Source organism: Canis lupus, chromosome 23 (assembly GCF_003254725.2).
Source record: "Canis lupus dingo isolate Sandy chromosome 23, ASM325472v2, whole genome shotgun sequence".
Taxonomy (NCBI): domain Eukaryota; kingdom Metazoa; phylum Chordata; class Mammalia; order Carnivora; family Canidae; genus Canis; species Canis lupus.
Window position 1 is genome coordinate 34,272,627 of NC_064265.1, and position 14,526 is coordinate 34,287,152.

General features: G+C 42.3%; 1 protein-coding gene across 2 annotated transcripts in view; it reads left to right on the forward strand.

The window, feature by feature from the left end:
* The first annotated feature begins 2,554 nt into the window (after positions 1–2,554).
* Positions 2,555–14,526, forward strand: part of CLDN18 (claudin 18) — a 29,495-nt gene continuing 17,523 nt past the window's right edge. The window contains exon 1 of one of the 2 annotated variants that reach the window (XM_025448989.3): positions 2,555–2,888. In XM_025448989.3, coding sequence (XP_025304774.1) covers positions 2,669–2,888 — 220 coding nt within the window. In that variant the 5' untranslated portion in view covers positions 2,555–2,668. Of the gene's footprint in view, positions 2,889–12,533; positions 12,895–14,526 lie in introns of those variants that run through there. The other variant, XM_025448988.3, reaches the window with a different exon arrangement.

Here is a 14,526-nt window from a genome sequence, read left to right on the forward strand (position 1 = left end):
AATCCTTGACCTCTGATCATCTGGAAAGAAGGTTAGATATAAGAAATGTTCTCTTGGCTGCAGGACTAATGTGAACATCCAGCATCCAGGAAGGCAGCTATAAGGAACAAGCCTCACAATCACTGAAGGGCATATTCCGTCAGAATTCTCTCTCCCCAGTGAAGGCCTCACAATTGCCCAATTACTGAGTACATCACCGAGATACAGTCTCCACTTTTTCTACTAGGCCTGAAATTTCTCCTAGGTGGTTCCCCTCCTCCTGAAGATCTAAATGAGATTGCTTTGAGCCCTCATTCCACTTTGGGAAAGTCTACTGCCCACTCCGTGATTTCTCAGAATTTTACATTTCATTCCCACTGCTGATTCCAACTCCCGGCCCACACTGAAGGCTTGTTCTCTGGTGTGCCCTTCCAGAGCTCTTCTTCCCTCTCCACTTCAGTATCAACCCAAATATGGAACTCAGCCTTCAGATGTTATTTGTTAGAGTGGTTTCAAGTTCACAGCAATATTGAATGGAAAGCACAGACAGAGAGTTCCACATACTCCAGCCCCCACACACGCATAGTCTCCCCCCGACTATCAATGTCCAGCACTGGAGTTCTACATCTGTCACAGTCGGTGAACTGACACTACCTCATCATCACCCAAAGTCCATAGTTTACATTAGCATATGCTCTTGGTGTTGCACATTCATGGATTTTGATAAGTATATAATGACATATGTCCACCCATTGTAGTATCATATAAAATAGCTTCACTGCCTTAAGAATCTTCTATGCTCCTTTGATTAATCCTCCCAGAGCTCTGAGCCCCTTATAATCACTGATCTTTTCTTATTGCCTCCATAGTTTTGCCATTTCCAGAATATCATATAGTTGGAATCATACAGAAACCTTTTCAGATTGGCTTCTTTCACTTAGTAATACGCATTTAAGTTTCTTCCATGTTGGGTAGCCTGGGTGGCTCAGCGCTTTAGCACCCCCTTTGGCCCACGGTATGATCCTGGAGACCCAGGATCGGGTCCCACATTGGGCTCCCTGCATGGAGCCTGCTTCTCCCTCTGCCTCTCTCTCTGTGTCTCTCATAAGTAAATAAATAAAATCTTTAAACAGAAAAAAAAAAAGGTTCCTCCATGTCTTTTCATGGCTTGATAGATCCTTTCTTTGAGCTTTGGATAATATTCCATTGTCTGGATATACCAATTTATTTAACCATTCACCTACTGAAAAATATCTTGTTATTTTAGAGTTTGGGCAATTATGAATAAAGTCTTTATAAACATCTGTTGCAGGTTTTTGTAAGGATGTAAGTTTTCAATTCATCTGAGTAAACACTAAGGAGCACAACTGTTGGATCATATGCTAAGAGAATGTATTTTTGTTAGAAACTGCCCAACTGTCTTCCAAAGTGGCTGTACCTTTGCATTTCCACCAGTAGTGAGTGAGAGTTCCTGTTGTTCCACATCCTCATCAGAATTTGGTGTTCAGAATTGGCCATTCTAATAGGTATGTAGTAGTATCTTATTGTTTTAATTTGTAATTCCCTAATGACATATGATGTTTAGCATCTTTTCCTACGCTTATCTGTCATCTGTATATCTTCTTTGAGGAGGTACTGTTCAGGTATTTTGCTTATTTTTTAATCAGGCTCTTCATTTTCCTATTGCTGAGTTTTAAGGTCTTTGTAGATTTTGGATAGGAGTCCTTTATCCAAGCATGTTTTTTGGATACAAAATATTTCTTTGAAAATATTTTCCTTTTGCAAACATTTTCTATCTGTGGCTTGTTTTCTCATCGTTTTGAGGTTGATAGTTATTTTTATTCATAATTTTTGAAGATAGAATCCTGTCCTCTTTTTGTTTCTACTACTATAATCGATTACTGACTATAATTCCCTTCTTTTGGGTTTTCTCAAGGTTTTTCCCCTTTATCTTTTGTACCTTACAATACTATAATGTACCCACATGTTGATTTATTATTTTGGTGGAACTATTGGACATCTTTAATAAGGGATAATGCTTTTCATCAATCCTAGAGAATTCTTAGGCAATCACTTACCAAATAGTGTCTTTCTCTCAGTCTCTTTATTCTCTTGTTCTGGAACTCCTAGTAGATATATGTGGGAGCTTCTCATTCTATCCTCCATGCTTCTTATTGGCAGTGTCATGTTTTCTATCTCTTTATTTCGGTCTACATTTTGCATAATTTTCATAGTTCTATGCTTTCGTTCTATTTAATTTATTGAACTAAAGCAGCAGCGATACTTCGGCAGGGTCTCACAGATGCAGCCCTTTCATCTCCAAGTATTTTTGAGGTATGACCAACCTGTGGGCCCTTCCAGGCAGTGCCCTCTGCACCTGCTTTACCCTTTAGAGGGGAACCTGGCTAATCAGGGAAGAAACTCCCTCCAAAGGTAAACAGTGAGTAGAGTGTACATATGGTAGAAAACAAATGGCTCTTGGTACCATGTTGTGGAAATTATCTCACTTGGGCAGATAAAGGAGGAGGACACGCTCAGGTGGCACCGTTGAGTCCCCTCCTCCAATACACGGCCCATTTGTGACGTGTGCACCAACCTCTCGGAGAAAACTCTATCGCTACACTCTGCACGCTCAAAACTGGGCTATCCCTCTGTTGTGTGGTGCTCTGTGTCAACACTGCACCCCACCATGGCTGTCACTGCCTGCCAGGGCTTGGGGTTCATAGTTTCACTGATCGGGATTGCAGGCATCATTGCCGCCACCTGCATGGACCAGTGGAGCACCCAGGACTTGTACAACAACCCGGTGACAGCTGTGTTCAACTACCAAGGCCTGTGGCGCTCCTGTGTCCGCGAGAGCTCTGGCTTCACCGAGTGCCGGGGCTACTTCACCCTGCTGGGGCTGCCAGGTAAGGGCCGGGTGCAGCGGGCTGGCAGGGAGATGGAGGCCGCTGCCTGGGGCACCGGAGAGGGGCTGCTGGGGAATGAGAAGCCCCAGCTCCCACCACCAGAGTCAGAACAGGAATGCAGGAGCCTTAGGGAGAGGAGCTTTCTGAGCTGTCAGGGCTCCCGTTCCCCTAGTGATGGTGCCCAATTTCTCCCAAGGGGCACATCGTTTAAACAACTCCTATGTGAGCAATGTCATTGAGATCCAGTCACACACAAGAACAGGACTCAAGGGACCAACTTTAGCCCCCAGATTCCCCCTCCCTGAAATGGAGTCTGTGAATCTCATAAACAGTTTCATCCCAGGACCTCTTGTGCCTGGGCCGGACTTCCAGGGAAGCCTAAGCATGTGGCAGCTGCAACAGGAAGGGGCAGAGGAAAGGCATGCAGAAAAACAACTGACTGCTGTGTTTCTTTGGGGTGCGCCAGATGGGCCCCTTCTCTGTGGCTCTACGCTCCTGAACTCCAGATAATATTGGCCATGTGGAATCAGATTCAGGGTGCTCTCTGCACAGAGGCCTTTTGTGGCAAGTGATATCTGCCCCACAGGCAAGGTGTGTGGGCTGTGATGCCCACTGCCCCAGACTGGTATTAACCACACAAGGATTGTGTGATTGTCATTTTAACTTGAAAAAAAAATCAGGTTTCAAGAGTAGGTATTAAAAGTGTGTTTTTTTTTTAAAGGAGTAGATGTTAAAAGTGTCTTTCACCCACGTAACAGAGTAAGACAATGAATAAACTTGTCATTTTTTATTTTTTAGTTCTTCATTCCTTCCATAAATATACATCAAAATCTTGAGAAGGACACTGATACAAGATGGGCATTGTAGGGAGCACAGGAAATAAAAAAGTGGGGCTCTCCCCTCCAGGAACTTTGCCATCTGACTGTAGGGTTAAGATTCAGACACACACAGAAGGTGACAAGTAAAGATTTAAGTCACAGAGTGAATCATTCTTTAATACACTCCACACCTACTGATGGAGAGCTCACTGCACTCTCAGGATTACTGGGGCTAGTACCCTCAAAAATATGAAAGTGCACCCCAGTCTGGGTATGACAAGGTACCAAGTGAGGCCAGAGGGCCAGTGCTATAGAGATGAGATGAGGATGGAACTGCTCAGGAAAGGTTCCAATGAGGAGGAAAAACCACAAGTAACCCTCAAAAGGCAGGTAGAGTTTGAAAAGGGCAGCAGCACAAGCAAGGGCAGAAGGGTGCTACCACTTGGGTCTTACTTGGGGCAAAATCAAAGAATGACCTTTGCTGAAGGAGAGGGTTTGTGTAGGCACGATAATGGAGGGCATTGATTGCCATTGTTAAAGAGGTCAGGACTGGGTATAAACAATAGGACATGAATCAGATCAGTGAGTGACCAGCTGCGGATTCAGTGGGGCCTCCCTCCGCTACTGGAGCAAAGATGAGCCACTCCCACATCCGGGTATCTTGCTGACCCAGCCTTGGCTCTGATCTAACCAGTTGTCCTTGGGATTCTCCTCCACCTCAAATACAAAAACTCAAGATCTCTCCAGAGACTAGGACCTGGGTCAATGCAGAGCTAGAGGCGTTAGTGGAGGAAATCAGCCTGGAGCTGACCTCTTGCTGCACAGAGCACCCATGTGACTGCTGAGGAGTTTGTGCTGCTCCACAAAGGGAGGATAACAATGGCGGATCATGGACTAGGACTTGAGTAAACACTTGGCTTGCAACACTTTATGTAACCTCTGCAAACCGCCCTGTAGGCTTGGGGTTATTATTAACACCCTTTTAGAAACAAGGAGTAACTTCCCCAAAGTCATATACAGATGGAGTCAGGGCTCAGACCCTGTTCTGCCTTCATGGATACCCAGCTGGTTGTCCTAACATGGAGCCCTGAGACTCTCCGGCTCCAAACAGAAATCTCTACCGACCCAAAGCAAAAATCGCCAAGGTGGAGGGACCTTCCTAGCCTCACCTCCTGGCTAAGCCTGGTGCCCCAACCCCACACAGACTTCTCCTTGGGCAGCTATCCTGGATTAACAACATCTGTCAACACACCCCATATTTATCTTACAGATGGAGCCTGAGAGGGGCCCAGCAACTTGCCCAAGCTTACAGAGTTAACATTGGGCCAGATTGAAACTGCCCCTTAGGACTTCTCTCAGAACCTTCAAGTGTTATGTGTGTGTGTGTGTGTGCACACGCATGTGTAAATCCTGTCACTAGTTTAGAGAACTATTTTTTTAAAGAGTTTTGTAGGAATCCCTTTTAAAGGAAAAAAAAATCTTACAGACCCTCAATGTTCACTTAACTTATACTTATTTTAATGTTACTTGAATTTATTCAAGTATAAGAGTAGATTTAAATTCTTAATGCATATAAGTTTTATACAAGTACAAAAAGCACATTTGCAAATGTAATGTAAGTAACGCTGAAAAACTAATTAATCTAAATTTCAAAATTAGGTTGGTGTTGGGGATAGTGTTCATGTGCATTGGGAGTTTAACAGACAAAGATATAACCTCAAATCCAATTTTGCATTTTCCCTGTTTCAGTGTTTTGACTTCAATATTATTAATGCAGATTCTTTATTTGCATAGGTTTGTTTTACAAAATGGTGTTAATAAGTTCAAGGTACTTACATCTCACACCAGCCTCATCTTTCTTGTGGTAATAAGGTGTCTGTGGCTTGATAGCTCTTTGCAGTGGTCTTGTTCATTTAGGTTTAAGTTGTATTGAAATGTGGCTCTAAGGTTATCAACCCAATTATTTCTGGAACTTGGAAGGGAAAGTTCTCTGCCATACATTTACCACCACTGATTGTTGCAATCAAGTATGTGGAAAGACAGGACAGTGCAATGCTGCTGGTGAAGCTAGTGTGGTGTTGACCACAAGGCATTGGTGCCCTAGCTTAGAGTGTCAGCACCACAAAGTAGAGAGAAATTGCCCTGATTGCAACTTCGGTTTGAGGAAGAATGAACCTTGTCTTCATGTAGGAGTTGAGATTACTTCACTGTCCTCTGGTATAAACATGATCATTAACAAAAACACATTTAAAAAAAAAAGGGGGGGGATCCCTGGGTGGCGCAGCGGTTTGGCGCCTGCCTTTGGCCCAGGGCGCGATCCTGGAGACCCGGGATCGAATCCCACGTCAGGCTCCCGGTGCATGGAGCTTGCTTCTCCCTCTGCCTATGTCTCTGCCTCTCTCTCTCTGTGTGTGACTATCATAAATAAATAAAAATTAAAAAAAAAAAAAAACCTGAACCATAAGAGGCCAGCCTGAGGATCTGGAATGTACTTGTCTTAATTTCCCTTCCATTGTCATTGAAATGAAAGTACAGAATTCTAAAATTTCTATTGAGAAGCTATACACTTCCCAGAAGACTCTCAGGCTCAGAGGGAAGAAGTCAGGCACAACCAAACCTTCCAGAGGAACTCTAGGCATAGGACTGGCAGTCACCTTCCTAGGTAAAATCATTTCACTAGGCCCATAACTAGCAGCCAACTTGTCTGGGCTGGCCAGATTTGGACAAGTGCCCGTCTTGGCAGGGATAAGGAAGAAAAAGCAAGGGCCTCTCCCACACACAGAAATAATAGGAAAATAAATAACACAGAAATTGTGGCATTAGAAGGAATCCTTAATTATTCAACAAATATTTGTTGAACACCTATTATGTCCCAGGCTGTCTACACCTAAGGAACATAGGTATCACAAATCTAGAAGGAGACAAAGAGTAAACAGACCATTGTAATGCAAGTGTTCTCAGCCTCAGCATTATTTACATTCTGGACCATATAATTCTTTTTTCTGTTCTGTGCCTTATAGGATAGTTAGCAGCATCCCTAGTCTCTACCCACTAGACAGGAGTAGCAGCACCCTCTACCCAGTTGTGATAACCAAACATCTCCAAACATTGTGCCCTGTCCCTGGAGGGCAAAATCAGACCCCGTTAAGAATCAGTGCAAGAAAGTATAGTAAGTGTCTTGTATGGTATGGGGTACAGACATGAGGAAAAGAAGGCTTTCTAAAGGAAATGCCAGTGAGGCCAAATTACTAGGGAAGCATATGAGTTACTCAAGGAAGTAAAAAGGTAAAGGGTTTTCCAGAAAGAGAGAATATCATCTGGAAAAGCATGAGAGAGCATAGTGTATTAATAGAAATAAAATAACTTAGTTTTATGTGATATGAGCTGGAGGAGGGGGTGATATAGTACAACGACATGCGTTAAACACTTAGGAATGATAATTTTAAATATTTTGCAAGAATCAAAATGAAAAACAAGCTCTACTAAGGAAAAGTTAAGTCTTAATTAAGGTTCCTAGATAATAATATTATAAAGATATGAATTTATGAAGATGTGGATTTGTCCCTAATTAATGTATAATAATAAATATTATTTTATTATTATTAATAAAATTTATTGAGACCTTACTGTGTGCTAGGTATTTGTTTAATAAATTAGCATATATTAATTGCATAAATTACATAATTATATACGTTTACATAAATTACCTATGCATACTGTAATTGTCACAACAACCCTATGAAGTAAGTAGTAATAGTATCTCCATTTTATAGATGAAGAAACTGAAGCACAGAAAGATTAAAGAATTTGCCTGATGACATTTTAATAGTAAGTGGCAAGGGGAAGATTCAAACTCAGGCAGACTTTCTCCAGAGCCTAAGCTGCATACCAAGAATTCTAATCAAAATATCAGCAAGAGTTTTCCTTTGGGAACTTGACAAAGTCATTAATCTGTAAGAAGAAGCAGATGAAATTAACCTTTCATAGTTTTTTTCAGAATAAAATATAAATAGTGAGCTAACTCCACCAGATACTTAACCACATTCTAAAGGTGTAGTAATTAAAAGTGCACTTTGGCCCAAAGATGGACAGACTGGTCAATGGAACAAAATCTAAAATTAGAAGTACATATTGTGAATTTCATGTAGATAGAGGAGGATTTACAAAGCAATGGGGAAAGGAAAGGTTATTCAATAAGAAATTGCAGAAACTGCAGAAATTATTGATTAGATTTTTCAAGAGAAAAAAGGATTATAGTAGCAATCAACATGTATACCAAAATAGGTTCCAGATTAGGTAATGTAAAAATACACAAAATACTTTTAAATCTTCTAAAATTCTAAAATGATTCTAATAATGTTTTCTTCCCTTAAATAGAAAATAAATTCCTAAGCACAGAAATGATGAAAGAAACTCAAAAGCAAACTCATTTGCTTTTTGAATGACTACATCATTCAAGTATTTATTAAGTATGTATTATGCACCAGGTACTATGAAGCAATAAATGGAATATGTAAAACCATGAAAAATTTAAAAAACAAATAATCGATGAGAGAAGATCTTTTTAGTAATTATAACAGTATATTAAGATCTTAAACAAATAATCTATTCAATAAATCAATAGGCAAAGTGCTAAAATTACAGTAAATAGAAAGAAGCACAAACTGACAATGTAGGAAAAGGGAAAAAATAGATCATCATAAATATTTGTTTTTAAAACAAAGCTTCAAACTCAGTAATCAAAATGATGCAAATTAAAACAAATGATCATGTATAACTTACCAAATTCACAAATGAGATGAGCATGCAGTGAGACAAGATCTCTCAAATACTGCCGTTGGAATAAAATTCATAGAAAAAAAATCTGATTCCATGTAAAAAAGTTTTTTTTTTTATGATAGTCACAGAGAGAGGCGGGGGGCGGGCAGAGACACAGGCAGAGGGAGAAGCAGGCTCCATGCACCGGGAGCCCGACGTGGGATTCCATCCCGGGTCTCCAGGATCGCGCCCTGGGCCAAAGGCAGGCGCCAAACCGCTGTGCCACCCAGGGATCCCAAAAAGATTTTTTTTAAACTTCACACCCTTTGACATCTTAATTCTAGATTCTTCGGAATCTATTTTAACTAATCAGAAGTTCCAGCAAATAGTTATGCAAAAATGTTCATCATAACATTGTTTTTTACACACACATACACACACACACACAGAAAAAAAAAAAAACTGGGGGAAGGTGTAATCCAACTGTATAAGAATAGGTGCTGTTTAGCTGAATAACAGCATCTCTATCTAATGGAATATTAATCTGTTAGTATTAAAATACTAATTTGCTCATATCAAATTAAATTTTTAATAGTAAACATATTAAATGATGTTTACAAGAAGCTTTAATTGTCTATATATGCAATTAGGTAAAAAGAGCAAAAGATCAAGTTATATAATTTCTTAATCATGTGAAAATATAGATATGGAGAAAAGATGAAAAGGAAATATGTCAAATATTTTGTTCAGGATTTAAAATTATAAGTGATTTGTTAAAATTTTCTCTACTTCAAATTTCCTATTATGAGCACCCAAAAGTGAAATCAGAAATTAGAGATATACAGTGTGGTAATTTTTTAAAAGAAAAAAATTAACAGATGTATCAATGATTTGTCTTGCTAGAATACTCATTTTACTCCTCGTATTTCTAGCTATGATATTTTATATTGCTATTTGACCACCATTTTTGTCTAATTACCATAGAAGACATTATGCATATTAATATTCCTAAGAAGACATAAGGAAAAGATGGGAGAAATTTTTCTCCAATATCATAAAATAATATAAACCACTGAACATTTATAACTTGAATGGCACTACCATACCATATTTAAACCTGAATAAGGGTATGATTTCCCTGAAGAAATCAGCAAGAGATTTTGCTTCATTTTAAAGATTTTTTTTTTATTTTTATTTATTTATGATAGTCACAGAGAGAGAGAGAGAGAGAGAGAGAGGCAGAGACACAGGCAGAGGGAGAAGCAGGCTCCATGCAGGGAGCCTGATGTGGGACTCGATCCCGGGTCTCCAGGATCGCGCCCTGGGCCAAAGGCAGGCGCCAAACCGCTGCGCCACCCAGGGATCCCCCATTTTAAAGATTTTTAAGCAAAGTTATACCAACCCCATTATTGTTAAATAGAATCTAACCATGAATTATTATTATATATTATGAAAATCAGGCCATGAATTGTTATTATTATTAGAGATACATGTAATGTATTTTAACAAAGCCTCTTGCATGAACAAGGAAGTTGGATTTTCCTCTGTGAACACCCATTCACTCTTTGGCAGTAAACTTAAAGCAGTGGTCATTCATTTTATGACACAGAAAACCCACCCAAGAAGTGACAAATTCCATCTTCCAGATGTTTTAAAACCTATCAATATGTATTTCACATTTAAAAAATACATAGGAACGCCTGGGTGGCTCAGTAGTTGAGCATCTGCCTTCAGCTCACAGCATGATCCCAGAGCCCCAGGATTGCAGGGAGTCCCACATCAGGCTCCCTGCATGGAGCCTGCTTCTCCCTCTGCCTGTGTCTCTGCCTCTCTTTCTGTGTCTCTCATAAAAAAATAAATAAAATCTAAAACAAACTTAAAAATCAAAAAAAAGTACATAGACTTACATTTTTTTAAAAAATATGTGGACTCACATTTTCCCTTTATTCATTTAGCATTCTGCTAGGGAGAAGTAGCTTTAGTTTATCCTTTAAAATTAACGTTACCTTCTTCCAAAAAATAAAGTCACTGGCACCATTTCCAACAAAAAAGGAAGCTAATTCATTATTGCCTGAATAACTATTTTTCCCTGATCTTGAAATTTTGCATAAGAACATTTGCATAGGGAAAGGAGAGGGAAACTGCCATGAGTGAGAATAGATAACTTGTAATAACCTATTTCTTTTCTTTTTTCCATTTTCAATCCATAGTATCATAGTCAAGGTACAAGGTGGGTATTAGACAAATGTCATAAAATGAACAACTGGAAACCAAACTCTTTATAAATAAAAATCCTGTGTCTTAGTTGAAGCAAAAGCAAAATGAAACAATGAATCACTCTTGAACTATTCCAATATTTTCCAGTCTCATAAATCAATCCCCATCCAGCAGCAGAGACCAGAGGTGCTTTTTCTAGTTGCTTCTTCTTCACCCTTTGGGCTTGGCCTTGTAACTCAGTTCAGGGAAAACAGACACCAACGCTGTTGCATCATAAGTGATAGAACTCTTGCTTACTTTTTTTTTTTTTTTTTAGTTTTCTGGCTCATGATTCACTCTCTACAGTGATCACAGAACCCAAAGCAAGATAAGCACTTGAGGGGAGTGTGGCCTCCATTCAAACTAGGGGGAGACCTTCCATATTTGCTTTCTGTGTTTGCTGGGAAAAAAGGAATAGGAGCAGTGGCCGGGTGCACTCAAGATAACATTGAAATGTCCGATGCAAAAGCTTGTTTCCTGGAGAACCTGTGTGGGTTAGAAAGTTGTATGTTGGGTGTGTTTCCAGGCCTGGAAATCTAGAGGTGGGGAAACTATAATTAAAATGGCTCTGGGGGCACCTGAGTGGCTCAGGCTGTTAGGTGTCCAACTCTTGATTTCAGTTCAATCTCAACCTCAGAGTTGGGAGTTCAAGCTCTACTATGGGCTCCACACTGGGCATGGAGCCTACTTTAAAAAAAAAAAAAAAAAAGATGGTTCTGAATTCAAAGGCCAGATACACATGACCCCCAGGAAGTGGCAGGTCAACCAATTCTCTAACAAAATTGAACAGGTTAGGCAAAATGCAATGGTTAATTTCTGGCCAAGTTTCTCTTTTTTGTCATTACATAATTCCTGATATTTTGACCAATTATAGTGAAAACTTTTCTGCGAAATGTGGAAGACAGTGTGTGAGATCTAAAAGGGCCCCGAAGTATTCTACTTTAGTCTGCAAATGTTACAGATGAAGAAACTGTGACCTACAGGGGCCGAACAGTTTGTTCAAAATCACCCAGCACCCAGTGTGTTAGTGACGGTGTCAGGAGCAGATCCCAGGATGCTCAACAACCAGATTAGGGGCTTAGGCTCAGCCAGCCCTGATCCCTTCTCTGGCCTTTCCAGAACCTTCTGCGTCTGCCATGTGGTCTCCATGTGGTTCTCATGGCATGAGTGAAAGGGTGAGGTGGAGGTCAGCAGGATATCTCCCTTCTTCTCATCCTATCTCCAATACTGTAAAACAAAAGCAAATCTCTAGGATTTGACTTCCTGTTCTCAAAAGTGAGAACACATTGCCTGCCTCTCCCACTCCACAGGGAAATAGGGAAGGAGCACCGGACCTTAGAGAAGCAGGGACTGGAGCTCCACCTTCGCTGACTCTATTGCATCTGTGATTCATAGCACTTGGACAAGTTCCTGAATCAATTCCCCCCTCATTTGCCTCAAAATATATGGGTGTGGGATACTAATACCTACTCTACCCATTTCTGTAAGAGCAAAATGGAAAGATGTACATGAAAAATAGTGAGTGTATGAGTTGTGAGGATAAAAATGGGACGGTCTGGGTTAAGACACAGACTCCTGGGGTCTGTAAGTGAGGTCAGCCCAAGGGGTTTCCTGGGATGAGCAGAGCCTAAAAGAAAAGCTTGCGGGGGTTGTCAGAGGTACCGGACTCGTCGTCGTGGCCTTTGGGAAGGGTGTCCCTTCAGATCTCTGTGCTCTCAAGCCGGCGCAGCCTGCGCAGCTGGGCAGGACAAGTGCCTCTTGGGGCCACTACCCTAACAAATGAAAAAATAATGCCCTTGAACCAAGAGTGAAACTGAACTATCTAAGGAAAACAGTGTGAGCAAACACCCGGGGCTGAGGGAAACCATCTGATCGGGGCAGCCACCCACACGCCGCCGGGAGGAAGGCGCCGCTGCTCCCTGGGCCCGCGGCCGGAGGCGCGCAGGCCAAGGCCATGTCCACCACCACGTGCCAGGTGGTGGGCTTCCTCCTGTCCCTCCTGGGCCTGGCGGGCTGCATCGCCGCCACCGGGATGGACATGTGGAGCACCCAGGACCTGTACGACAACCCCGTTACCGCCGTGTTCCAGTACGAGGGGCTCTGGCGGAGCTGCGTGAGGCAGAGCTCAGGGTTCACCGAGTGCCGGCCCTACTTCACCATCCTGGGCCTTCCAGGTAGGCCGCGGGAGCCGCGCAGGTGAGGCCGCGGGAGCCCGCAGGTGAGGCCGCGGGAGCCGCGCAGGTGAGGCCGCGGGAGCCCGCAGGTGAGGCCCCGGGAGCCGCGCAGGTGAGGCCGCGGGAGCTGCGCAGGTGAGGCCCTGGCAGCTGCGCAGGTGAGGCCGCGGGAGCCGCGCAGGTGAGGCCCCGGGAGCCGTGCAGGTGAGGCCTCGGGAGCCGCGCAGGTGAGGCCCCGGGAGGGGCCGGCCGCGCCCCCCACCTCTGCGTGTGACCCTTGCAGTGTTGGCTCTGAAGAAAAGGTGTGAATTAGAGACGTTGGCCCCGTGACAAAGAGGGCTAGAGTCGTACCTGAGAAAATCGGAGAATTCCTACTCCAGTCAAAGGAAGCGCGAGGTCATGAAAAGAAGGGCTCTATTGTCAGAGCCTGCATGCTCGGGATACTTGGAGTAGTCGTGTGCATGCATGTGCGTGTGACTTGCCTGTGCATCCATGGGAGTGAGGAAGCAGGATGGTGAATGTCTTCGTCCAGCCAGAAACGTTTAAGGAGAGCTCGTTTCATTGCATTTTCGATTCAATTAGATTTTTCTTTGAAAAGTTGGAGTCTCTGTAAGCGCCAGAAGATATATATTGCCATTAAATTAGAACTATTCCTTTTCTTGCTTTGCATTGAGAAGTTCTAGTATGCACTCCTAAAAAACAATGTATGCCAGGATATTATAAAGTCATACTCATAAATATAATTTATAATAATCTCATAATATAAATATAATTATAACTCTGACATCTTTGCACCCCTGAAGATGAAGTAGGTTAAGCCCCTGCTTTTTTTATTTTTTTTAAGACTTTATTTATTTATTCATGAGAGACACAGAGAGAAAGAGAGGCAGAGACACAGGCAGAGGGAGAAGCAGGCTCCTAGCAGGGAGCCCCATGTGGGACTCGATCCTGGGTCTGGGTCTCCAGGGTCACACCCTGGGCTGAAGGCAGCGCTAAGCCGCTGAGCCACCCGGGCTGCCCAAGCTCCTGCTTTTAACGCAGATTATTTCAAACATACATATACAAACTTTGCATTCTAGATATTACGGGAGCTACTTGTATTTAAAGAACAAGGGTGGGCAAAAAAGAAAACAAAAGGCCAGTCTTATTAGTGGCTCCAAGGAGTGGCCAAGATATTGAGTTTGGTGAGGAAGGGAATAGTGTTGGGTTTGCCACTCTGAAACAAGCACCTTGTGAATAGAAGATGGAAATAAATGTGCACAGCACTGTTAAGAGCCTTGTACTTGAAATTGAATTATGGAAAGTAATTCAACTAATATATCTTCATTTTTGGGGAAGAAGTAGAAGATGGGTGACAGAGTAGAATCGGGGTATTTACTGTATTTTTTGGAAGCCACTTGTATTGCAGGCCCTGCAGGATCGCTGACTGAGACGCTGCTTAGAGAAACAAGGCGGCTGGGACCTGGCCTCAGGGAAGACAGCCAGCGAGGAGGGGTTCTGGGGTGAGGGAGTGGTCAGAAGGCCGGAGGTGCAAGCGTGGAGTGTGGAGCTGCTTGCTGCACTACATTTTAACTATTAAATGAAGGGAAAAGATTGACCTCATATTCGAAATTAAGGGATAACAGCCCATGA